The sequence below is a fragment of the Panulirus ornatus genome, chromosome 8 (assembly GCF_036320965.1).
Source record: "Panulirus ornatus isolate Po-2019 chromosome 8, ASM3632096v1, whole genome shotgun sequence".
Lineage (NCBI taxonomy): Eukaryota > Metazoa > Arthropoda > Malacostraca > Decapoda > Palinuridae > Panulirus > Panulirus ornatus.
In genome coordinates, this window is record NC_092231.1 from 32,595,849 (window position 1) to 32,622,293 (window position 26,445).

At 41.8% G+C, this 26,445-nt stretch overlaps 1 protein-coding gene and 1 non-coding gene across 2 annotated transcripts in view; one reads left to right on the plus strand and one right to left on the minus strand.

The window, feature by feature from the left end:
• LOC139749891 (uncharacterized) overlaps positions 1 to 26,445 on the minus strand; it is a 226,424-nt gene that overhangs the window by 125,462 nt on the left and 74,517 nt on the right. Inside the window, exon 6 of the mRNA XM_071664275.1 lies at positions 15,996 to 16,231. Within this exon, the coding sequence (XP_071520376.1) occupies positions 15,996 to 16,231 (236 nt within the window). The remainder of the gene's footprint in view (positions 1 to 15,995; positions 16,232 to 26,445) is intronic.
• Positions 7,763 to 7,836, plus strand: TRNAI-AAU (transfer RNA isoleucine (anticodon AAU)). Its single transcript has one exon. It is a non-coding gene; the product is annotated as a tRNA-Ile (tRNA).

Sequence of the window (26,445 nt, forward strand, 5' to 3'; positions counted from 1 at the left end):
TGATGGACCAGGGTCAGCAGTGGTGGATGATGGACCAGGATCAGCAGTGGCGGATGATGGTCCAGGGTCAGCAGCGGTGAATGATGGACCAGGATCAGCAGTGGTGGATGATGGACCAGGATCAGCAGTGGTGGATGATGAACCAGGATCAGCAGTGGTGGATAATGGACCAGGATCAGCAGTGGTGGATGATGAACCAGGATCAGCAGTGCTAAATGATCTAGAATCAGCAGTGGCGGATGATGGACCAGGATCAGTAGTGGTGGATGATGGACCAGGATCAGCAGTGGTGGATGAACTAGGATCAGCAGTGGTGGATGATGAACCAGGATCAGCAGTGGTGGATAATGAACCAGGATCAGCAGTGGTGGATGATGAACCAGGATCAGCAGTGCTAAATGATGAACTATGATCAGCAGTGGTGGATGATGGACCAGGATCAGTAGTGGTGGATGATGGACCAGGATCAGCAGTGGTGGATAAACCAGAACCAGCAATGGTGGATGATGGATCACGATCAACAGTGGTGGATGATGAACTAGGATCAACAGTGGTGGACAATGGACAAGGATTAGCAGTGGTCGATGATGGACCAGTTTCAGCAGTGATGGATGATGGAAGAGGATCAGTACTGGTGGATGATGGACCAGTGTAAGCAGTGGTGGATGATGGAAGAGGATCAGTACTGGTGGATGATGGACCAGTGTAAGCAGTGGTGGATGATGAACCAGGATCACCAGTGGTGGATGATGGGCCAGGATCAGCAGTGGTGGATGATGGACCAGTGTCAGCAGTGATAGATGATGGACCAGTGTCAGCAGTGGTGGATGATGGACCAATGTCAGCAGTGATAGATGATGGACCAGGATCAGCAGTGGTGGATGATGGGCCAGGATCAGCAGTGGTGGATGATGGACCAATGTCAGGAGTGATAGATGATGGACCAGGATCAGCAGACATGATGGACCAGGATCAGCAATGGTGGATGATGACCAGGATCAGCAGTGGTGGATGATGAACTAGGATCTGCAGTGGTGGATGATGAATTAAGATCAATGGTGGACGATGGCCCACGATCAGCAGTGGTGGATGATGAACTAGGATCTGCAGTGGTGGATGATGAAATAAGATCAGCAGTGGTGGATGATGGACCAGGACCAGCAGTGGTGGATGATGAACTAGAGTCTGCAGTGGTGAATGATGAAATAAGATCAGCAGTGGTGGACGATGGACCAGGATCAGTAGTGGTGGATGATGAACTAGGATCTGATGATGGATGATGAAATAAGATCAGCAGTGGGGGACGATGGACCAGGATCAGCAGTGGTGGATGATGGACCAGGAATAGCAGTGGTGGATGATGGACCTGTCAGCAGTGGTGGATGATGGACCAGTGTCAGCAGTGGTGCATGATGGACCAGTATAAGCAGTGGTGAATAATGAACTAGGATCTGCAGTGGTGAATGATGAAATAAGATCAACAGTGGTGGATGATGAACCAAGATCAGTAGTGGTGGATGATGGGCCAGGATAAGCAGTGGTGGATGATAGCCAGAATCAGCAGTGGTGGATGACAGCCAGAATCAGCAGTGGTGGATGATGAATCAGGGTCAGCAGTGCTAGATGATGGAACAGGATCAACAGTGGTGGATGATGGACCAGAATCAGTTGAGATGGATGATGGACCAGGATCAGAGGTGGATGATGGACCAGGATCAGCAGTGGTGGACGATGGACCAGGATCAGCAGTGGTGGATGATGGGCCAGGATCAGCAGTGGTGGATGATAGCCTGGGTCAGCAGTGATGGACGATGGACCACGATCAGTAGAGGTGGAAGATGGACCAGGATCAGCAGCGGTGGATGATGGACTAGGATCAGCAGTGGTGGATGATGGGCCAGGATCAGCAGTGGTGGATGATAGCCAGGGTCAGCAGTGATGGACGATGGACCAGGATCAGCAGTGGTGGATGATGGACCAGGAACAGCAGTGGTGGATGATGGGCCAGGATCAGCAGTGGTAGACGATGGACAGGATCAGTAGCGGTGGATGATGGGCTAGGATCAGTAGTGGATGATAGCCAGGGTCAGCAGTTGTGGATGATGGACCAGGGGCAGTAGTGCTAGATGATGGACCAAGATCAGCAGTGATAGATGATGGACCAGGATCAGCAGTGGTGGATGATGGACCAAGATCAGCAGTGGGGATGATGGACCAGGATCAGCAGTGGTAGATGATGGACCAGTACCAGAAGCGTTAGATGATGGACCAGGATCAGCAGCGGTGAAGGATGGACCAGGAAGATGTGAGCAGATACAATACACAAACCACTTAAAATGTTCAAAACGTCGCTGAACAAAAGGTATTATGTCACGGAAGACGGCAAACGTAATGACAATCTCTAAGAACGGAGAGAGGGAGCATGTGCAGAAGTACAGGGCGGTTAACAAGTAGGGTCTGTACAGTGACGGGAAGGACACTCAGAAAGCAAATGAATGACGACAGCACATGCAAAGATCCAGCAGCCTAAGTGAGAGAAAGCACCTCTCCAGGGAGAAAGATCGTGTGTACCGAATCCCTCAAACTTCTACGAGAGAATGAGCTCCGTTTGAGACGTGAGAGACAGCTGTGTGGACTACATGCATGTGGAGTGCTTGAAAGCATTATGCAATGTACCACAGAGGAGACTGTTGGTGAAGAAGCTGATCTTCAAGGAGAAATGAAGGGGTGAGTGGGTGCCTCCCTCGATGAAATGACAGGAGTGGAACGGACACAAGTCAGAGAAGCAGTCTCGAAATGGGCTCATGACAATGGTGTGGTGCAAGGCTCTCTTCCTGGACCACTGGTTTTCTTGATCTATATAAAGGACTCGCCAGATGGTTTGGACTCATTCCTCAACGTGTTTGCTGATGATGCCAGGGTCATGATAAAAAATGAAAAATGAAGACTGTTTGTATCAACTTACCTGGGGACCTAGACGAACTCCAGTCTGATATATAGCTGACTAAATCGAACTCCAGTAAGTGTACATTAACGAGGATGGGGCACTGCCAAGGACCTAGATATGAATATCATTGAGCAGGAAGTAAGCTGCAGTAATCTATTTTCGAAAGAGATGAGTAGACATCGCCCCTAACCTGTCGCCGGAGTCCCACATTTCGAGAAAAGTAGAGTCGACAACTTGTCTGCTGGCAAATGTTAGAACAGTATTCAAGTACATGCATAAGGAAATGTTCAGCAAGCTGTTCACACCATACGTTTGGTCTAAACTAGAATATCCCTCTCAAGTTTGGTCACCATAGTTAAGGAAACAGAAGAACCAGTGGAGAAGGTCCAGAGGAAAGCAACGATGATATTACGAGAATCTAATGACATAAGTTACAGGGATACGTAAGATGCCTTATATCTATCATGGAAGAAAGAGAAATGTGTGATCTGACCATAGTCTTTAAGGTTTAAATTTAAAGCAAACTGATGATGTCAACAATGAACAGTTCTTCGAAAGATGCAAGCACAGAAGGCATAACATGAACTTAAGCTAAAAACTCACTAAAAAAAAAAAGTGAGAAAGTACTTACTTCTACGGTATGAGACAAGTGGATGAATGAATTGAAATGACTGAAGACATTAGCCGGCTAACGCACAGAGCACACAGAAATTTAAGAAGCTGTGTGATAGATAATGTTCCAGAGATGGGGCCCTACTGGTGTAAGACTCCAGTAAAGCGCTGTAAAGCGCAAAAAAGGCAATCACACACACACACACACACACACACACACACACACACACACACACACACATGAAGATTCAATCATAAAAAGACAGGCTGGGGTTATTTGGTTCTAATGGTGACATAGTCATGGTGGCACAAGACTTTAAGGTGTAAACAGGAAAATACACCATTTCTGGCTGGATCTTAATCTTCACAGACACCAACATGGATACTGATATATAAAAAATGAAACATCAAATGAAACATCAATAAGAAAAATTTACCATGCAATGCTCAAGTTGAGGTTATGCTGTACATGAAGATGTTCAATAAGCAGAGACGAGACAACACCTAAGGACATATAATCACAGAAACTATACAAACCTCAACAATTTCAATGGAAACAAAGATCGGGAAATGTATTTCAGCAGCCAGGAACCAGGTCACTGTGGTAAAAGGTTGTGTGAAATTTCCAGTGGAGTGCTTCTGGGCTCATATACCAAGGGAAAGTTAAGAAAGGGAGAGGAATGGTTTACAAAAAGATGTCAAAAAGCAAAGAATCTTCGAGATGTGCCGTGACGAAAGTAAAAGCGACACTCCAGTCGACCAGCATTTGCAAGATAAGAGAGTAAGGAACATGAATAGTAGGATAAGAAACGAGGAACATACACTTTGTAAACAGCATATCAAGAAAAAATCTGAAGAAAATCCAACACTATTCCAAAAATTTATCGAGAACCATTTAGTTAAAGAGCAGCTACCCAGGCAAAGACAAGAATTACGGACAATGATGTAAAGATGAGAAAATGAATCATAAATTCGGGTGTTTTCACAGGAAAGACACTATAGCTCCAACTATACACTTATCGAAATCAAAATTCATCTGCCAGCTGTGAGCAAAGTCCATCAATTTCAGTTACCCGTTTGAAGCTGCAGATGCTCAATTTCTGTTGTGGATTTGTTTCCCAACTTAGTATCGTCGACGAATTTCAACATAATATACATAAGCAAGAGAATCGGTCCCAAGACTGATCCTTGTGGTACACCACTTGTTACGTTTAACCATTCTAAGTCTTTACCATTAATCACAATTCTTTTTTACTGACAATCAACCAATTTCCCAACCACCAAAGTACAACCCCATCTATAACATGTGATTTAACGTTATTTAGTAATATCTTATGTAGAAATTTATCGAATGGTTTTTGAAAATCTGTATAGATGACATCAAACTGCTTCACTGTCATCATACAAGTTGATTATATCATTAAAGACATCAAGAACGTTCGTCAGACATGAACGATTTCAACAACCATGCGGAGTCATTGATGAAGTGGTGGCCCTCTAACTAGCTTAGTCTCTCGAATGATGGTTTCCATAAAGTTTACCAACTACAGACGTTAAGCTGATTGGACGATAATTTCCGGGCAGTGGTTTACTACCTCTTATGAAAATGGTTCTTACATTAGCAAGCTTACATTCCTCTGGAACTTTCCCCGTAGAAAGTGACTTACTGAAGAGAATAGTCAAGAGGTTAACCACCTCATTTTTTGCCTCTTTAACTGTCCTTGGATAAACCTTATCTGGCCCTGCTGTTTTATCTATTTTCATTCTATTTAGTGCTAACATCATATCACCAACTCTTATGTCCATGTGTGGCTAAATGTTCTCTCTTAGCATTAGAACTGGATTCGAGATTTGAACTGTATCAATTGCATATAAAGATACGTAAATATCATCTAAAATCATTGTCATACCTTCGTTTTCATGAAACAAATCACCAGATTGTTATGAAAGGACCAAATAACTGGGCTATGACTCGCTCAAAACACAGCCATAAAGCTCCATGTTTCTTTTATTTTCAGTAATATATACTTCTTAGCGATGTTTACCTTTACGTAGGTCTCTCAGTTTCTCTGCGCATACTTATATATACTTTGCTCTATCATGATAATCGTTGGTTTCTCTGAATTTCTTAGTGATGCTTTCTTACACAACACACACTTCTTTAATCATCGTTCCACCATACTGGCTTTGCATACAGAGTCTCCTTGCCATCGGCACAAATGTTCCCTCTACTGCTTTGAATGTTTTACTGAAGCATTCTCAAGCTACATCCATATTGCTTTCACTTTTAACATCATCCCAAGTTTTCCTGTCAAGAGCACAGCGATGATCTTTAAAATTGACAACGATATATAAAGTAGTTTTTCGCTATTCTCATGTTGACCTGAAATGTTTAAAGTTAACTCAAAAGTAATTCGCCGGTGATCACTTGCACCAAACTTTTTCCTGACTCTAAAACTTTAGACGAGATCCTCATTTGTGGCTACATTCAATATATTCTCGTTGCGAGCAGGTTTCTCAACTAATTGTATAAGGGCACAAACAAACATTTACGTTAAGCCCACGCCCCGAGTTGCTGGAAGGGGATTATCCGCACTCAATGGTATGGTAAGTCTCCTACGATCGAATCGTTTTCAATGCTACTTTCTGCTAACTCATCATACTGTATTTCATCTTCCTCAGGTGTCTGTGCTGGAGGCCTATAAACTCGCTCTAATGTTATTTTCTTGTGAATCACTTTTTGTCTAAAAAAAAAAAATGAAGCAGATTTCAACAGCATCAACAATTTTCAGCACATAACCACCTTCGTTTTCATGAAAAAAAGTTTATTTTTTTTTCATACTATTCGCCATTTCCCGCATTAGCGAGGTAGCGCTAAGAACAGAGGACCGGGCCTTAGAGGGAATATCCTCACCAGGCCCCCTTCTCTGTTTATTGTTTTGGAAAAACAAATAACTGGGCGATGCCTCGCTCCAAACATAGCCATAAGACTCCATGTTTCTTTTGCTAGTTTCAGTAATATTTGCTTCATATTTCTCCTCTTACTGTTACATAGCGTGCCCAGAAATGGCGTGTTCGACAAGGAAATCTCTATCGCTAATGTCTAGCCAACCGTCTAATAGCAAATATTAGAACTGCATTCACGTTCATGGATGAGGAAATGTCCAGCACGCTCTTAACACCCAGCAGAGCCCCAAAACTAGAATATGCTTCTCAAGTTTGGTCACCGCACCTACAGAAGCACAAAGAGCTTTTTAAAAGAGAAGGGACAAAATATAAAAGATGGACCATAATCAAAATGAACTAAGTTACAGGGAAACGTTAAAGACTCTAAATCTGCCCACTTAGGAAGAGTGAAGAGTGAGGGGTGTCCAGATCACAAACTTTTTCTCAAAACAGACTGACAACACAGCCAGAGATCAGTTCTTCGAGAAATGTAGGGCGAGAGCAACCTGGGGACACGGCATGATAGGAACTGAAATAGGATATGGTAAATGGTAAATGTGGACACAGCCAACAGAAGTTTAAAAGGTCGTACGATAGCAGAGAACGGTCCAGATATACGGCCCCATGAGTGTAAAACTAGACACACACAAACACACACGTCCAGGGGAGGGCTACAGAAATGGTACCAGTATCAAGAAAGTCGAGTTACAGGGAGAGGATAGAGCCCTGAAATCTGTCCAACTTAGAGGAGAGATGTGTGAAGGGCGACCTGATCACAACCTTTCAGAACAATCATATGGTTCCATACTCGGGCCTCTTCTGTTATTGATATACATAACATGAACGGCAGTAGCTGAAGTATACGGAGATCACTAGGCTTTGAGGGCGTCAAGAAGAATACATCAGTAATAGAGTACACCTTGAGTACCGATAGGGACTCATTTACTGAATGATTACCAGAAAATAAGTTGTTATTGCATATAGGTGAAAAACTGAGTCACTTCTGATCGATTCAAACAACTGGATAATTCTGATTCAATCAAGGTATCGTGTACTGGAAACTAACTCGGCCACAGATACATGGTAACCTATTTTGACGTAAGGTTAGACCAATCAATACTGGATGACAGTATCGTTTCAGAGCTCTTACTAAAAACACACAACTCAAATCTTTCTACAGTAACACCCTCAGTTTCGCCTGAATTCAGCCAGGCAGCCTATCTGTTCCAACGTATGTGTTCCAGTGCATGCACGTCAGGCCTGTTAGCTCAGTCGGTTAGAGCGCCGTGCTAATAACGCGGATGTCGAGGGTTCGAGCCCCTCACGGGCCAGACAAAATTTTTACTTCCTAGAGACAAGTACAGTATTTACGCTGTTTCCTTTACTGCCTAGAGTGAATAATTCGTTACTATAATGAAGAGAAGTCCGACCGCTGCAAACTTTGTCATTACTTTTTATTCACATGTCTGACTACTTCATGCTATACAACCCAGCTTTATTCAGTTATGCTCACTGTTCCATGCTGCATAATACTAGGGTTTAGCTATATGCCTAAACTTGAATAAAGTATAATACTAAGCTTTCCATAACTCCCTGAGCAATACAGCACGACCTATGATCACTGCGATACAATCCTTGATCACGACGGAACGACCCTTGAGCACCACCCAATGACTCAAGAGTATGATGGACTGGTTTTAGACCAGATCCATAACAAGACAAAGACCAGATACCCAAACTGTCGTGATTGAGGGGAGCTGTACCGTAGGACCAAAGAATCACACCGTCACGGACAAAGGATCAATAACAAGAAGTAAACCTACAAGCAGACGACTACACTGACCATCACAGTGGCGGGATTTCAGAAATTTCAAGGATGTGAAATGACTTAAAGACACTGAGCCACTACACAAACGCACTCCTTCTTTCTTAAAGCTGGAGGTAACGTGGATAAGATGCATCAATAGTCCGAGAAATGGTTACGTTATGGTCAGCGTCAACCTTCCATGCAAGTACAAGGATGATGAGATGTTCAAGACGGTCTTTTGAACTTGGCTGGAATATGCCGTAAAAAGTCTGATATCATCCGTCACTCGAGAAGTTAAAGAAAAATACTGGAAAGGAATGGAAGGAATGCAACGAGATCAGAACCAAAACTGAGTTTGGAATGAGTTACGGAAAGTCGTCAATCCACTCACATTAAAAACAAAGGATACGGAGAAATGTGTGGGCAACATACAAATTTCTGAGACCCTGACGACGTTACCATACCACAGGTCTCTAAAAGTATAAGGGCATCTGTAACAAGCGAACATTAAATGAAGCTAGGCAAGAAATAACGTATGGAGGGACGCGAGGAAGCTTTGCCTCGGCAAAAGCTGTAGTCTCGTGGAACAAGCCTAGTCAAGAGGAAGTAAGACAAATCCCAACGGAGAATTCCAAAACGTATTTGACAGAGATGCAAAAGATGTATAAAATGGGCTACCTCAAAAATTAGCTTCCCCTTATTATGAGCAAAATAGGTTATTGCAAATAGGGTATCACCTATATGGTCAAATAACCATAACTTTGTTCTAGAACAAAGAGACAAATACACTGCATCTTCGACAAGTCTGTCACATGTAAGTAGATATCATAGGAGGCCCTTGAAATAATATTTCGTTCATTAATATACATACAATGCATCTTGGGAGATGATTGAGTAAACAGAAGACTGAATGCGAGTTCGGTTGTTTACTAATGATACTTTCGTCCTGACGCAGTGCTTGATGCTTTTATCGGGAATATTTTTCTTAGGCTCGAGTAATCACTGACAAAGATATACAAAGATAAAGCAGGATTAAGGGATATAAGGGGTGTACAACACAAAATAAATCCATCACTCCTTCAGAAAGACTATATATAATACACAACTGCTTCATCTGATCACACTCTCATCAATGCATCTATTCTACCGACACCTCTCCCTTCAGCAGCCCCTTCTAAACGAAAGTATTGGCCCTCAAGAAAGCTGACTGGAATAACTTACGAAAATATTTTTTTGCCTTTCTTTGGGTGACTTACTATCTCATGTTGTGATGATTCCGCCCCGACAAACCCATAGCAGAGGTTCTTGTTACGGGAATGGAAGCATTTATCCCCTCTTACTCCATGACGACCTCTTTATCCAATCCTTGGTTCAACCGTTCCTGTTCTGAGGCCATTCAGACAAGGGATCAAGCATATCGAGCTTGGAAAAACTTTCCTTCTTCCGGCTTCCACTCAGCATGTATCACTGCCCGTAATCACTCAAAAGTTCGTTATCCGTGAGGCGAAGCGTTCCTTTGTTCAAGATAAGTGCGATAACTTCTCGTCATCCTATGATATGTCTGTCTTTAGCTAAGGGCATTGCGAATAACTGTTGCTCTACCTTTCCTTCACTTTTGCGATATGACGGCACTATAGCTGTCTCTCCGGTAGACATGAATGATTCTAACATTCCTTCACCCCCTGATGCTCCTCTTACTAATCCTATGTCTCTTCCCATAATCCTTTTTCGGACTTCGAAAAGCGCTTCTTTCTCTGACCACAAGCAAGGATTATGGTCCTGATAGCATCCATCCCCGTGTACTGAGAGTACCTCTGAACTTGCACCAGTGCTTGTTCGTCTGTTTCATTTCTTCAAAAACCACGACTTTTCCTTCTTCTTGGAAGGATGAGTCGGTACATCTTATTCCTGTGATGGGTGACCGTTCTAATCCCTTGAACTACCACCCTTTTGCTTTGACATCCACCATTTCCAAAGCTTTTAATCCCTCCTCAGCTTCCATATCCGTCGACATTGTGAATCGCACAGTCTTTTCTATGATCACCAGTATGGTTTCCATAAGGCGAGATCCACCGGTGATATTTTCCCTCATCAACGTCTGGCCATCATCCCCGAAATATTTTGGGAAATCCTATGCTGGTGCCCTTGACATATCTAAAGCTTTTAACAATGTGGCATCGGGTTCTCATCTCTAAGCTTTTTTTTTTTTTCTTCCCTCCCTCAACTCTGATCCTTCACATCAAGCTTCCTCTCCAGTCGATCCATCTCTGTGGTTCTTGATGGATCAGCCTCCTCCATCCTCCATTAATGCTCCATCATCAGCGGTGTCTCTGAAGGTTCTGTCATATCCCAACACTTTCTCCTTTTTATCAACAAATTCCTCTCCTCCACAAATAAACAAATGAACTCATACGCTGACGACTTAACCCTGTATTCATCTACATCTGTCAATTCTGCTTCCTCTTCTCTCACTCGATCTGCATCTCGTCCTGACACAACTTCCTCAGTAAACTCAGACTCGGACAGGATATCTCAGTTGATCAGACATCCCTCCAGCTGCCCCTCTCAGCACATTAACATCTAAAAGTCTGTCTTTTAAACGCCTAGCAATCAACACGTAATCCAATAACGCCCTTTGACCATCTCTCCTACGTAATCTTGTTAGGTTTAATGCCTGCATGACCCTACCTGTATCCATCTCCACCAAAAAATGCTCACAATTTTCTTCTCCCTTTCAATAAACCCTACTTTTTCTTATAATCCCACATTACGTTAATAGCTGTCCACCTCTTAAACTGGGAGTCCTGCTTAGATGTTCAAATTTCTTTTCTGAACAACTGCTCCGTTCATATAAAGGACTGATCCGTCCCTGTATGGAGTTCTGCCCTCACATCTGGGGCGGTTCTAGCTCTGAATCCTTACTTGACAGAGGTAAAAGCAGTCCGACTCTGAAACTCTCCCAGGCTCAGGCTATCTTCAAAACCTGATCCGCTTGCCCTACGCCGCAATGCTGGTTCACTTTCCCTCTTCTATAGCTATTCCCTATAGTTTTTGCTCCCATGACCAAGCTGTTTAAGTGCCCCCAGCACTAAGCAGACCACGCAATACTCAGTAAGCTGCAACTCACGGGTGGGCTGTTTTGATAACTGCTTCTTCCTCTACACCTCAAAGCTTTGGAACTCTATCCTCTCATGCCTTTCCCAATAACCATGAACTGGCACAATTCAAAACATTTTTCACCTCCAGATTTCGTAAATACTTTGCCTTGACTCTTTCTTTTCTGTTTCACAATCTTTTCTATATTTCTTTCTTAATAACCATGACCAGGCTCATTTTAAATGACAGAGTTTTCACTTTCTTCAAAATTCGTAAATACTTTGCCCTGTCTCTTCCGTTTGATAATTCTTTCTATATTTCAATTAAAGCCCGGCCTTGATGTGGACTTCTAGAATTCCGTGACTGGAGCTTCTAATAAACAAAAAAGTCTAATTCCCACTAAGCTACTAGACCCTCCGCATTGACAACTACACACCAACCAGGTCTGAAACAATCACTGGCCACATGCATACTGAGTGTGTGTGTGGATTTTGAATTAGCCAATGCAAATTGAAAATGCCTCGTAGATGTACACACAATGAAAAGTCATCGCTTTCACCACAAAATGTGCAGCAAATGGCCTTTCATATACTTATGACCTTGAAGACGACGTTATACAAAGTTTGATGTTAAAGAAATGACCCTTGGGCATGAACAGCGTAGCCTATGACCGGACCCTAATGGTCAGGTCAAAGAACAGGTCAGCAAACCCAAGGAGTTAATATTCAAATGACAGAAACAAGTCTGGTCCACTACCCCGGTATTTTGTTTTACCAGTGTACTTTATCCATCCGGCAGTATTAATGAGAGCACACTCACAGGAGGTGGGACATTACTATTCTTATAGCTGACTCATTTCCGAGAAGACTGGCTACTGCGTCACGTACCCAGTAACCCCACGCTTACAACTGACATGACAAATATCCAAACAACTATATTCAACGTACATATAATTCTATACAGCATCTCTTGTGTTCAATAACTATGGTAGATAATAAAATTACTGTAAAGTATCAATTAGTCCAAACTTGCCGCCTTCTACATCCCTTCTACACAGCCCCCGAAAGTTAAGATGAAAAGTACGATCGGGATATTCTTCCATAACCTAACAAAACCTATCTCAATATAAATAAAACTAACTCTACAGTGAACAGGAAGGGCTTAACGATAATATGGAACTGACTGAAAATATTTTCTACACATTGCTTACTCTCAGTATAAATTAAATCTTGTTTTTTTTATTCTATTAATATAAGTGGCAGTGGGGATCTAAACTTTCTTGAGGATTAATTTCATAATTACGAATTCGACAAAATCAGGGGGAAATGCGACATGAATGAACATAATGATTTGGGTAAAACCCACGGAAATGAACAGAACCTATGAAAACTACACCTGATTCCCCTTAAGCAGCTGAGATTTGTCTTTTCACGGTCACAGTCAGGACTTTATAATCCCATGAATACCCACACATCGTAACTACTGGGGAAAAAAAAATGACATCATGAGTCTAGCAGACCGCCACACAGTCTCCAGCACGAAGCTACATGTGTACGTTGGTACTTTTTTTACTACAAATCTCAGTTGTTTCGGAAGGTCAGGTGAGATTTTCATATGGGTAATTTATTCAGTAACGCTATGCATCAAATCTAGATGCAGAGTCGTTTTTTCTGCACAGCTAGTCTCTAGTTGCAGAAAAATACACTGGCATGCTTAACGTGATCTGATTTTCTACAGCGCTAGTGGTGAATGTCATGAAAAACTGGGAAAATGTGGGGATATTACCATAATGTGTGTAATGTCCGTCATAAGTGCCATTGCAATGAAATTACATAAAGACTTATTCCTTTCTCATACACAGGGAAATGAAACACAAGAAAGGAATTTAGTTGATAACGCGCTTAATTGTGACCTCTTCCAATCAAAGGCTCTTATCGAAATATCTCGTTTCATATTACATATTTACTATAATCCACTCTTCAAGTGATTAATATTCGGGATGCATTTTTAAGAAACACCTAAAGGTTTAACTTATCGAGTTTGAATATGAAAAATCCAGATTATAATCGTTTGAAGATGATTGTGGGTCTGTAAAATAGGTGTGGAAGAAATTAACATAATTAACATACTATCTGGCAGTGAAATTACGGTAACTACAATATAATCCTATTTACTAAAGGTCCCACATGGGAATGGCCATTGTCTAGCACGAGGCAAAAGATAGCTAGTCACTGTGAAACAGTAATAAATGGGCAATTTACCCTTGCGTAGTGGGCTAAGAAATGCAGTGTGTGAACTCCAGGCAGAGTCAGATGACCATTACGTCCAGCTCAGCTAATGAGGGGAAACTACCATATCTCGGCTTGCATCTCGTGAAATTCCCCACATATTAAAAAATGGGACACAATATGCAGGTACGCTTAACAAAAATACACATAAAACCCATGAAAATAAGACATAACTTACACTTCCTAGGAGAGTTTACCGTATAATCTTACTCAACGAATCATTCACACGCACTAACAAATACAATTGGCGTCGCGATGGGTCCCGGCGTAGAAGGTCGGCAACGCTGCCAACATAATTCGTAAATTGCATTTTTCTCCTCAGTGCCAGAATGAAGTGATACTATCGCAAACTTTCATTAACTTTTCATATAAAATTAACTTCAGAAATACCCTTCAAAAATTTCTATTGTGAATTACCACTGCATTAAACCACCTTTAGGCATTAAACGCCACAACTGGCGTCCGTGGATGATTATTTGTACATGAACATCTGATCAAAGAGGAACACCTAATACACAATATGAGATTCTACTACTTTTCTACAGTTACGCTAATTAAATGCTGAATAGCCACAATGTCTTAAAGTCTCCTTCATCCATCCCGTTTCATTAACCAAATTATTTTCCCATACACATCACTCAGAAACAGCATTCACCATGAGTGACTATTTTGTTTGAGACATTTATGCCTTGATCTACTTACCAAGAAAACATTTTCCGTGATTTACTGTTGTCATTTATTCTCTTACAACCAAATGCCCCGATTTTCTTCATAGCCAGCCAGGCCGCCACTTTTCACCACATTATCCACCAGCTAAACGCCTCCCATATTTCTTAGCCTAATGGTATGTCCATGGAAGCAGAAAATTTTTTTGAGTCCCCTTGACCTTCCATTATAAAGTGAAAGAAATAAGAGTTGATTCATCAGCCAATACAGGAGCCGCTGAAGACGCCAAAGTCTTCAAATCTCTCAGTTCTTACTTTATTAAACTTCTAAGCATTTTACCTCCGTACTCATCACCAGTACGGCTGTTAACGGTGCCGGGTCTTCAGTATCTGGCAATGATAAGTGTTTCTCCCTTACATCAAACTATTATGAGGTGACACTCCTACCCCTGCATGACTCTCCCTGACACCCACCAATTATGATGTGCTGCTGCCATCCCTGCATGACTCTCCCTGACACCCACCAGTTATGATGTGACGCTCCTACCCCTGCATGACTCTCTCTGACACCCACCAATTATGATGTGGTGCTGCTACCTCTGTATGACTCTCCCTCACACCCACCACTCAAAGTGTGATGCTGTTACCCCTGCATGACTCTCCTTCACACCCACCAGTCAAGGTGTGGTGCTGCTACCCCTGCATGACTCTCCCTCACATCCACCAGTTATGATGTGATGCTGCTACCCCTGCATGACTCTCCCTCACACCCACCAGTTAAGATGTGATGCTGCTACCCCTGCATGACTCTCCATCACACCCATCAGTTATGACGTGATGCTGCTACCCCTGCATGACTCTCCCTCACATCAACGAGTTATGATGTGATGCTGCTACCCCTGCATGACTCTCCCTCACACCCACCAGTTATGATGTGATGATGCTACCCCTACATGACTCTCCCTCACACCTTCCAGTCAAGGTGTGGTGCTGCTACCCCTGCATGACTCTCCATCACCCACCAGTCAAGGTGCAATGCTACTACCCCTGCATGTCTCTCACTCACACCCACCAGTCAAAGGGTGGTGCTGCTACCCCTGAGCGACTCTCCCTCACACCCACCAATCAAGGTGTGATGCTAATATACCTGCGTGGCGAGTGTGAATCCATCGGTCGCAGTGTGGTGCCTACCACACATGCATGGTGGATGTGAATCCACCAGTCATGGTGTGGTGCCTACCACATGTGCATGGTGGATGTGCATCCACCAGTCATGGTGTGGTGCTATTTGCCTCCAAACTGTCTTTCCAAACATAACAGATTTATGAAGTGAGGACTGATTTTGTATTCTGAGAATGGAATTTTCTATGCTTTCTTGGGAACTTCATTAATACCAGCTACTTATATAATTTGCATTTTTTTTGTTAATACAGATGTTAATGTCATGTGGTGACTATCATCACGTGACAACCATTAATTCAAGACATACAGTCGATACCCAGGAATTTCCTTATCTATTTTTTGTTGGTAGAGTACAGGATTTGAGGTGTTCTTGCCTCTTACATCAAGGTCCCAGACTTGTTAATAACTTATCTCTGATCACAAATTACAAGAGAACTGGATATAATACTTACCTTGACTGACGGAAGTTCTGATATCTTAGGGCCTGCTTGTAGATCTTGGCGATGCTGCAGTTCTGCATTGAGAGGGACTTGAGTCCCTGGATATGGATGGCTCCACTCAGTAGGCGGCCGATGTTGACCCCATGCAGGCTGAGGTGGGAGCCGCCTGAGTAGCCCGATGTTTCCCAAGCCAGCACTTTGCCACCATGAAAGTTAACCACTGCCGAAGGGGGCAGGTCAAATGCCACCTGCAAATAAATAATTTTGCTTTATCTCTAAACAGCATACTGGTTCCCTCAACTTCCAATTGATGACTATCAGTTCATATATGTACAATTATGAATCAAGTGTTCATGAACTCGCTCTTTTTTCCCATTAAAAACAAAAAAATAAAAGTACAATAAGGCAGAAAAATGATGATACAATAAAGCCACAGACCTAGGTGATATAGATAGGAGAAAAATGGAAAAGGGAGCGATGGGAATGAGATTGATAATTTGGATGAAAGAAAAAAATGGAGATAGGGAGAGATACAAAGAGATAGATAATTTAGATGAGAAAGAAATGGAGAAAATGAGTGCTAGATGTGCAACCCATATAAAGAAGGCCTTTCCCCAACCATAAGTACTTTTCTCAAAAAACTCAGCCAAATACAAGAATATTTCATAATAACGCACACAGAGAACAAAAAATTTCCAAGTTGGAGCCAACAGCACTGGAAGAAAATTGATATGATTGCTCCCTCTAGATTTAGGCTGGATAATGAAAATAAGAGATTTTACTCTCAAATATGCAATTCCAAGGTTCACCATTCAACAATGCTGGGAAAATATTATTGCAGAAATTACATAGACTTTGTAAGAAATAACGGTTTGCAGTTTGCAATCACCCTATGCAGATAGCCAAGATAAACAAAAGAATTTATGATCAAGAAGGAAAAATTTATAATGAACATGATTCAATCATAATGGGAAATGTTAAAATACGAGTATCTAAGTAAGAAAAATTCCTTTATAAAAGCTCAGGACATAGGCTTTACCTAAATTTACCTGACAGTAACCTAATACAAGTCACAGAGAAATTTACTCATAATGTGCACATATCAAGCTTGGATCCAGCTGTAAGTGAGGGACTCATTATAATGCTGAAGTTTCATAAATGTTTGGAACAAGGGATCACCAGACAAATTACTCTAAAGATAACTTTCAGCAATGCCTTTAATGCTGTGAATATGAAAGTCACAAAAAAATAGCGGTTACAGACTTGTAAATTTTAATTATGTTCACATTGCTTTTCACAGACAACCCTGGAATGATATCGAGAATGTCAACAAAAAAATATGGATGTATCTTAGAGCACTTCAGTAAAACTTTCAAAGTAATAGATGATCATTTTCCAAAGCTTAATCAAAACAGATCAGTCAAATAAGGAACTACCAACCGCTTAGGAGGGTAGCACATACGAGATTCAAAGAGAACAATGACCAACATGATGAAGCGAATTTTGTAATTCTCAAGACAAGCGTTCAGGGACTTTTATGCCAAAGTTAATATCAGTGTGAAGTGTACAATGATGAAATAGCAAAAAAGAAAAAAACAATTGTGAAGTTTGGCAATTACATCAGTAGCAAAAGTCATTACCATTACCAGTGAACTACTGTAGTCCATTAAATATGGAAAGTAGTAAATTGGTTCAAAGTAACACTAAAATATTAGGTATATGGTCTGCAGCAAAAGGTGTTTGAAGAAAGTAATTCTTAAGCATTAAGAAGTTTCTTCTTCAACAGTGGAAAAATGTCTAAAGATAAGGAAAAAGAAAGATCAGAAAGAAGGAAGAAATGCATGGAGTCTGGCTCTTTTGCTATAGTAGATGGAAATCAGTGATGCAAAGATTGTGCTAAAACATATGAAGATGACAACAAAGACAACAGGTGTGGTGTTTGTGAACGGAAAGTAGCAAGCAGAGACAATATCTTGGAATGTGATGTAAAAAAAAAAAAAATGGTTCCACATCACAGTGAAAAGGTAAGCCTGGGATTACAAGAAGTCATAAAATACGAAGAAAAAAAGGAAAATATATAGCATGGTTCTGTAAAATATGCAGACCAAAGGTAAAAATAAACTGTGATGAAATCAGGAAAATCAAAGAAGAGAATAAAGACTAAAAAGACAGATACAAGACCTAAAAGAGACATGAAAACCTGTCAAATGGAATGAACAATTTGAAGGCAAAGAGGAACACTCATGTAAATTAAGAATAGATAGTGGAGAGAGTCATGAAAGGAATTGAACTGAGGGAGGAAAAGAAAAAGAAAGGGAATAACAATATATCATATTCAGTCTAGTAAGATTGACCAAAAAAGAAAGGCTCAACTAGAAAAGGAAAAAGATGGTGAGAAGTGTGATGTCATTATTGGAGTTACAGTGGCTGTGGAAGATTATGAAATAGAAAAAGTGATAAGATTGAACAGAAAGGAAAACCAACAAAATTAGATGAGCAATAATAACATAAGTGATGGTGAAGCAAAATGGGAGATAATAATTAAAGCTATGATGCAAAAGGATATTCCAAGGCATGAAATGAAGACGATAGCAATAGTACCTGATATGACAAAGAAAGAGAAGCAGAGAATATTACAGTTATAAAAGAACTAGCAACAGAAGAAGGGAATGTAGAAGATGGATAATTTGCAAAGTAATAAATCAAGACACAAGCCAAACTCAGGACAGCTTATGAAAAAGTAAAAACTGGAGGGGAAGATTTCTGCCCCCCTCCACCCCAACCCACCCCTTTTAGTGGCCTTTTATGACATGCAGGGAATACATAGGAAGTATTCTTTCTCCCCTGTCTCCAGGACATATGTATATGTATTGCAGTGGAATTTATTATAAAAGGGGGTGACTCTGTTCTTGACTAGTTAGGTAAGGATATTCAATGTATGTATGGTTCATGAGGAAGTACCCGAGGATTGGCAGAATGCATGCATAGTGCTATTGTATAAAGGCAAAGGGGATAAAGGTGAGTGTTCAAATTACATAGGTATAAGTTTGTTGAGTATTCCTGGGAAATTACATGGGAGGGTAATTTCAGAGATGTACAGAGCATCAGACTGGGAAAAGGAGGATGGTTTCAAAATTGGTAGAGATGTGCGGATCAGGTGTTTGCTTTGAAGAATGTATTTGAGAAATATTAGAAAAACAGATGGATTTGTATGTAGCATTTATGGATCTGGAGAAGGCATATGACAGACTTGATAGAGATGCTTTGTAGAAGGTATTAAGAGTATATGGTGTGGGAGTTAAGTTGCTAGAAGCAGTAAATAGTTTTTATCAAGGATGTAAAGTATGTGTACGAGTAGGAATAAAGGAAAGTGATTTGTTTCCAGTGAATGTCGGTTTGCAACAATGGGTGCATGATGTCTCTATGGTTGTTTAATTTGTTTACGGATAGGGTGGTTAGGGAGGTGAATGCAAGAGTTTTGGAGAGAGGGGCAAGTATGCACTCTGTTGTGGATGAGAGGGCTTGAGAAGTGTCAGTTGTTGATCGCTGATGATAGAGAGCTGGTGGCTGATTTGGGTGAGAAACTGCAGAAGCTGTTGACTGAGTCTGGTAAAGTGTGTGAAAGGAGAAAGCTGAGAGTAAATGTAAATATGAGCCAGGTTATAAGGTTCAGTAGGGTTAAGGGACAACTTAATTGGGAGGTATTTGAGTGGGTAAAAACTGGAGGAAGTGAAGTGTTTTTGGTAACTGGGAATGGATTTAGCAGCGAATGGAACCATGGAAGCAGAAGTGAGTCACATGGTAGGGGAGGTGGCAAAGGTTCTGAGAGTGTTGAAGAATGTGTGGAAGGCAAGAACATTATCTCAGAGAGCAAAAACGGGTATGTTTGAAGGAATAGTGGTTCCAACGATGTTATATGGTTGTGAGGCTTGGGCTATGGATAGGGTTGTGCGGAGGAGGGTGGATGTGTTGAAAATGAGATGTTTGAGGATAATATGTAGAGTGAGATGGTTTGATCAAGTAAGTTATGAAAGGGTACGAGAGATGTGTGGTACTAAAGAATATAGTTGAGAGAGCAGAAGAGGGTGTATTGAAATGGTTTGGTCACATGGAGAGAATGAGTGAGGAAAGATTAACAAAGAGGATTTATGTGTCAAAGGTGGAGGGAACGAGAAGTGGGAGACCAAATTGGAGGTGGAAGGCTGGAGCGAAAAACATTTTGAGCAACTGGGACCTGAACATGCAGGAGGGTGAAAGGCATGCAAGGAATAGAGGGAATTGGAACGATGTGCTATACCAGGGTGGACGTGTTGTCAATAGATTGAACCAGGGCATGTGAAGTTTCTGGGGTAAATCATGGAAAGTTTTGTGGGGCCTAGATGTGGAAAAGGAACTGTGGTTTCAGTGCATTACACATGACAGCTACATACTGAGTGCGAACGAATGTGGCCTTTCTTGTCTTCTCCTAGCACTACCTCGCATGCGTGCAGGGGGAGGGGGGTGCCAATTCATGTGTGCCGGGGTGGCAATGGGAATGGCTGAGGGCAGCAAGTATGAAAATGTACATGTGTATATATGCATTTGTCTGTGTATGTATATGTATGTATATATTGAAATGTATGGTATGTATGTGTGCATGTGTTGGCGTGTACATATATTCATGTGTATGTGTATGGGTTGGGCCATTCTTTCATCTGTTTCCTTGCGCGGAGACAGCAACATAGTATAACAATAAAAAACAATATTATATCTATACATATAATCTCAGAAAGAAAAAATGGGTATGCTTGAAGGTATAGTGGTTCCAACAATGTTACATGGTTGCGAGGCGTGGGCTATAAATACAGTTGTGCAGAGGAGGGTGGATGTGTTGGAAATAAGATATGTGGTGTGAGGTGGTTTGATTGAGTAAGAAATGAAAGGGTAAGAGAGATGTGTGGTAATAAAAAGAGTGTGGATGAGAGAGCAGAAGAGGGTGTTTTGAAATGGTTTGGTCACATGGAGAGAATGAGCGAGGAAAGATTGACAAAGAGGATATATGTGGCAAGGTGGAGGGAACAAGGAGAAGTGGGAGACCAAACTGGAGGTGGAAGAATGGAGTGAAAAGATTTTGATCGATCGGGGCCTGAACATGCAGGAGGGTGAAAGGCTTGCAAGGAATAGAGTGGATTGGAAAGATGTGGTATACCAGGGTCGACGTGCAATCAGTGGATTGAACCAGGTCATGTGAAGCGTCTGGGGTAAACCATGGAAAGTTTTGTGGGGTCTGGATGTGGAAAGGGAGCAATGGTTTCGGTGCATTATACACGACAGCTAGAGAGTGAGTGTGAACAAATATGGCCTTTGTTGTCTTTTCCTAGCGCTATCTCGCATGCATGCGGCGGGAGGGGGTTCTCATTTTATGTGTGGCAGGGTGGCAACGGGAATGAATAAAGGCAGCAAGTATGAATTATGTACATGTGTATAAGTGTATATGTCTGTGTATGTATATATATGTATACGCTGATAGGGAGCAGGGGCCAGAAACCCTCCCCTCCTTGTATTTTGACTTTCTAAAAGGGGAACACAAGAAGGAGTCATGCAAGGAGTGCTCATCCTCCTCGAAGGCTCAGATTGGGATGTCTAAATGTGTGTGGATGTAACCAAGATGAGAAAAAAGGAGAGATAGGTAGTATGTTTGAGGAAAGGAACCTGGATGTTTTGGCTCTTAGTGAAACGAAGCTCAAGGGTAAAGGGGAAGAGTGGTTTGGGAATGTCTTGGGAGTAAAGTCAGGGGTTAGTGAGAGGACAAGAGCAAGGGAAGGAGTAGCACTACTCCTGAAACAGGAGTTGTGGGAGTATGTGATAGAGTGTAAGAAAGTAAATTCTAGATTGATATGGGTAAAACTGAAAGTTGATGGAGAGAGATGGGTGATTATTGGTGCATATGCACTTGGGCATGAGAAGAAAGATCATGAGAGGCAAGTGTTTTGGGAGCAGCTGAATGAGTGTGTTAGTGGTTTTGATGCACAAGACCGGGTTATAGTGATGGGTGATTTGAATGCAAAGGTAAGTAATGTGGCAGTGGAGGGAATAATTGGTATACATGGGGTGTTCAGTGTTGTAAATGGAAATGGTGAAGAGCTTGTAGATTTATGTGCTGAAAAAGGACTAGTGATTGGGAATACCTGGTTTAAAAAGAGAGATATACACAAGTATACGTATGTAAGTAGGAGAGATGGCCAGAGAGTGCTATTGGATTATGTGTTAATTGACAGGCGCGCGACAAAGAGACTTTTGGATGTTAATGTGCTGAGAGGTGCAACTGGAGGGATGTCTGATCATTATCTTGTGGAGGCAAAGGTGAAGATTTGTAGAGGTTTTCAGAAAAGAAGAGAGAATGTTGGGGTGAAGAGAGTGGTGAGAGTAAGTGAGCTTGGGAAGGAGACTTCTGTGAGGAAGTACCAGGAGAGACTGAGTACAGAATGGAAAAAGGTGAGAACAAAGGAGGTAAGGGGAGTGGGGGAGGAATGGGATGTATTTAGGGAAGCAGTGATGGCTTGCGCAAAAGATGCTTGTGGCATGAGAAGTGTGGGAGGTGGGTTGATTAAAAGGGTAGAGAGTGGTGGGATGAAGAAGTAAGATTATTAGTGAAAGAGAAGAGAGAGGCATTTGGACAATTTTTGCAGGGAAAAAATGCAAATGAGTGGGAGATGTATAAAAGAAAGAGGCAGGAGGTCAAGAGAAAGGTGCAAGAAGTGAAAAAGAGGGCAAATGAGAGTTAGGGTGAGAGAGTATCATTAAATTTTAGGGAGAATAAAAAGATGTTTTGGAACGAGGTAAATAAAGTGCGTAAGACAAGGGAGCAAATGGGAACTTCAGTGAAGGAGGTTAATGGGGAGGTGATAACAAGTAGTGGTGATGTGAGAGGGAGATGGAGTGAGTATTTTGAAGGTTTGTTGAATTTGTTTGATGACAAAGTGGCAGATATAGGGTGTTTTGGTCGAGGTGGTGTGCAAAGTGAGAGGGTTAGGGAAAATGATTTGGTAAACAGAGAAGAGGTAGTAAAAGCTTTGGGGAAGATGAAAGCCAGCAAGGCAGCAGGTTTGGATGGTATTGCAGTGGAGTTTATTAAAATAGGGGGTGACTGTATTGTTGACTGGTTGGTAAGGTTATTTAATGTATGTATGATTCATGGTGAGGTGCCTGAGGATTGGCGGAATGCTTACGTAGTGCCATTGTACAAAGACAAAGGGGATAAGAGTGAGTGCTCAAATTACAGAGGTATAAGTTAGTTGAGTATTCCGGGTAAATTATATGGAAGGGTATTGATTGAGAGGGTGAAGGCATGTACAGAGCATCAGATTGGGGAAGAGTAGTGTGGTTTCAGAAGTGGTAGAGGATGTGTGGATCAGGTGTTTGCTTTGAAGAATGTGAGAAATACTTAGAAAAGCAAATGGATTGTATGTAGCATTTATGGATCTGGAGAAGGCATATGATAGAGTTGATAGAGATGCTCAGTGGAAGGTATTAAGAATATATGGTGTAGGAGGCAAGTTGTTAGAAGCAGTGAAAAGATTTTATCGAGGATGTAAGGCATGTGTACGTGTAGGAAGAGAGGAAAGTGATTGGTTCTCAGTGAATGTAGGTTTGTGGCAGGGGTGTGTGATGTCTCCATGGTTGTTTAATTTGTTTATGGATGGGGTTGTTAGGGAGGTGAATGCAAGAGCTTTGGAAAGAGGGGCAAGTATGCAGTCTCTAGTGGACGAGAGAGCTTGGGAAGTGAGTCAGTTGTTGTTCGCTGATGATACAGCGCTGGTGGCTGATTCATGTGAGAAACTGCAGAAGCTGGTGACTGAGTTTGGTAAAGTGTGTGAAAGAAGAAAGTTAAGAGTAAATGTGAATAAGAGCAAGGTTATTAGGCACAGTAGGGTTGAGGGTCAAGTCAATTGGGAGGTAAGTTTGAATGGAGAAAAGCTGGAGGAAGTAAAGTGTTTTAGATATCTGGGATTGGATCTGGCAGCGGATGGAACCATGGAAGCAGAAGTGAATCATAGGGTGGGGGAGGGGGCGAAAATTCTGGGAGCCTTGAGGAATCTGTGGAAAGCAAAAATGGGTATGTTTGAAGGAATAGTGGTTCCAACAATGTTGTATGGTTGCGAGGCGTGGGCTATGGATAGAGTTGTGCGCAGGAGGGTGGAAGTGCTGGAAATGAGATGTTTGAGGACAATATGTAGTGTGAGGTGGTTTGATCGAATAAGTGATGTAAGGGTAAGAGAGATGTGTGGAAATAAAAGGAGTATGGTTGAGAGAGCAGAAGAAGGTGTTTTGAAATGGTTTGGTCACATGGAGAGAATGAGTGAGGAAAGATTGACCAAGAGGATATATGTGTCAGAGGTGGAGGGAACGAGGAGAAGTGGGAGACCAAATTGGAGGTGGAAAGATGCAGTGAAAAAGATTTTGAGTGATCGGGGCCTGAACATGCAGGAGGGTGAAAGGCGTGCATGGAATAGAGTGAATTGGAACAATGTGGTATGCCGGGGTCGACGTGCTGTCAATGGATTGAACCAGGGCATGTGAAGCGTCTGGGGTAAACCATGGAAAGTTCTGTGGGGCCTGGATGTGGAAAGGGAGCTGTGGTTTTGGTGCATTATTACATGACAGCTAGACTGAGTGTGAACGAATGGGGCCTTTGTTGTCTTTTCCTAGCACTACCTCGCACACATGAGGGGGGAGGGGGTTGTTATTCCATGTGTGGCGAGGTGGTGATGGGAATAAATAAAGGCAGACAGTATGAATTATGTACATGTGTTTATATGTATGTGTCTGTGTGAATATATATGTGTACATTGAGATGTATAGGCATGTATATTTGCATGTTTGGACATGTATGTATATACATGTGTATGTTGGTGGGTTGGGCCATTCCTTCATCTGTTTCCTTGTGCTACCTCGCTAACACGGGAGACAGCGACAGAGCAAAATATAAATAAAAAATACGTTGAAATGTACAGGTATGTATATGTGCATGTGTGGACATGTTTGTATATACATGTGCATGTGGGTGGGTTGGGCCATTCTTTCGTCTGTTTCCTTGCACTACCTTGCTAAAACGGGAGACAGCAACAAAGTATAATGAATAAATCAGGGATGCCAGTGGCAAATGTCTCTAGGACTGGAAAAATATTAGTAGGTGGAAAAAGGGGCAATATGTGCACGAAGCGCACATCACGAGCACGAAGCGCGAAGTCCCATGCGGCTGGGGTCCAGTGCCCGCTTTATGGCATATGCTGTCGCATCATGCACATGTACAAATCATTAGCAAAGCATGCAAAAAGCAAGAGTGGGATCGCTAGGTTAGCGATCCAGTTGTTTTGAAATATTCATATTTTTAATTACATACAGTATATATACAAAATCCACGATCGATATTATATGAAAACATCCGTCAAGAGTCTACTTGTTCATTTTCTGGCTGTCATCATTAGAAAGACAAGAGACAGATGCAGAGAAAAATGGGAAACCGGAAATTTGACTCCAATTGATCAAAAAGCCGGAATTCCGGCAACTGCAGGAAAACTAGCATCTTTGATAAATATATATATATATATATATATATATATATATATATATATATATATATATATATATATATATATATATATATATTATCCCTCACCTTGAATATGGTGAGTAATGTGGCAGTTGAGGGAATAATTGGTATACATGGGGTGTTCAGTGTTGTAAATGGAAATGGTGAAGAGCTTGTAGATTTATGTGCTGAAAAAGGACTAGTGATTGGGAATACCTGGTTTAAAAAGAGAGATATACACAAGTATACGTATGTAAGTAGGAGAGATGGCCAGAGAGTGCTATTGGATTATGTGTTAATTGATAGGCGCGCGACAAAGAGACTTTTGGATGTTAATGTGCTGAGAGGTGCAACTGGAGGGATGTCTGATCATTATCTTGTGGAGGCAAAGGTGAAGATTTGTAGAGGTTTTCAGAAAAGAAGAGAGAATGTTGGGGTGAAGAGAGTGGTGAGAGTAAGTGAGCTTGGGAAGGAGACTTCTGTGAGGAAGTACCAGGAGAGACTGAGTACAGAATGGAAAAAGGTGAGAACAAAGGAGGTAAGGGGAGTGGGGGAGGAATGGGATGTATTTAGGGAAGCAGTGATGGCTTGCACAAAAGATGCTTGGGGCATGAGAAGTGTGGGAGGTGGGTTGATTAAAAGGGTAGAGAGTGGTGGGATGAAGAAGTAAGATTATTAGTGAAAGAGAAGAGAGAGGCATTTGGACAATTTTTGCAGGGAAAAAATGCAAATGAGTGGGAGATGTATAAAAGAAAGAGGCAGGAGGTCAAGAGAAAGGTGCAAGAGGTGAAAAAGAGGGCAAATGAGAGTTAGGGTGAGAGAGTATCATTAAATTTTAGGGAGAATAAAAAGATGTTTTGGAAGGAGGCAAATAAAGTGCGTAAGACAAGG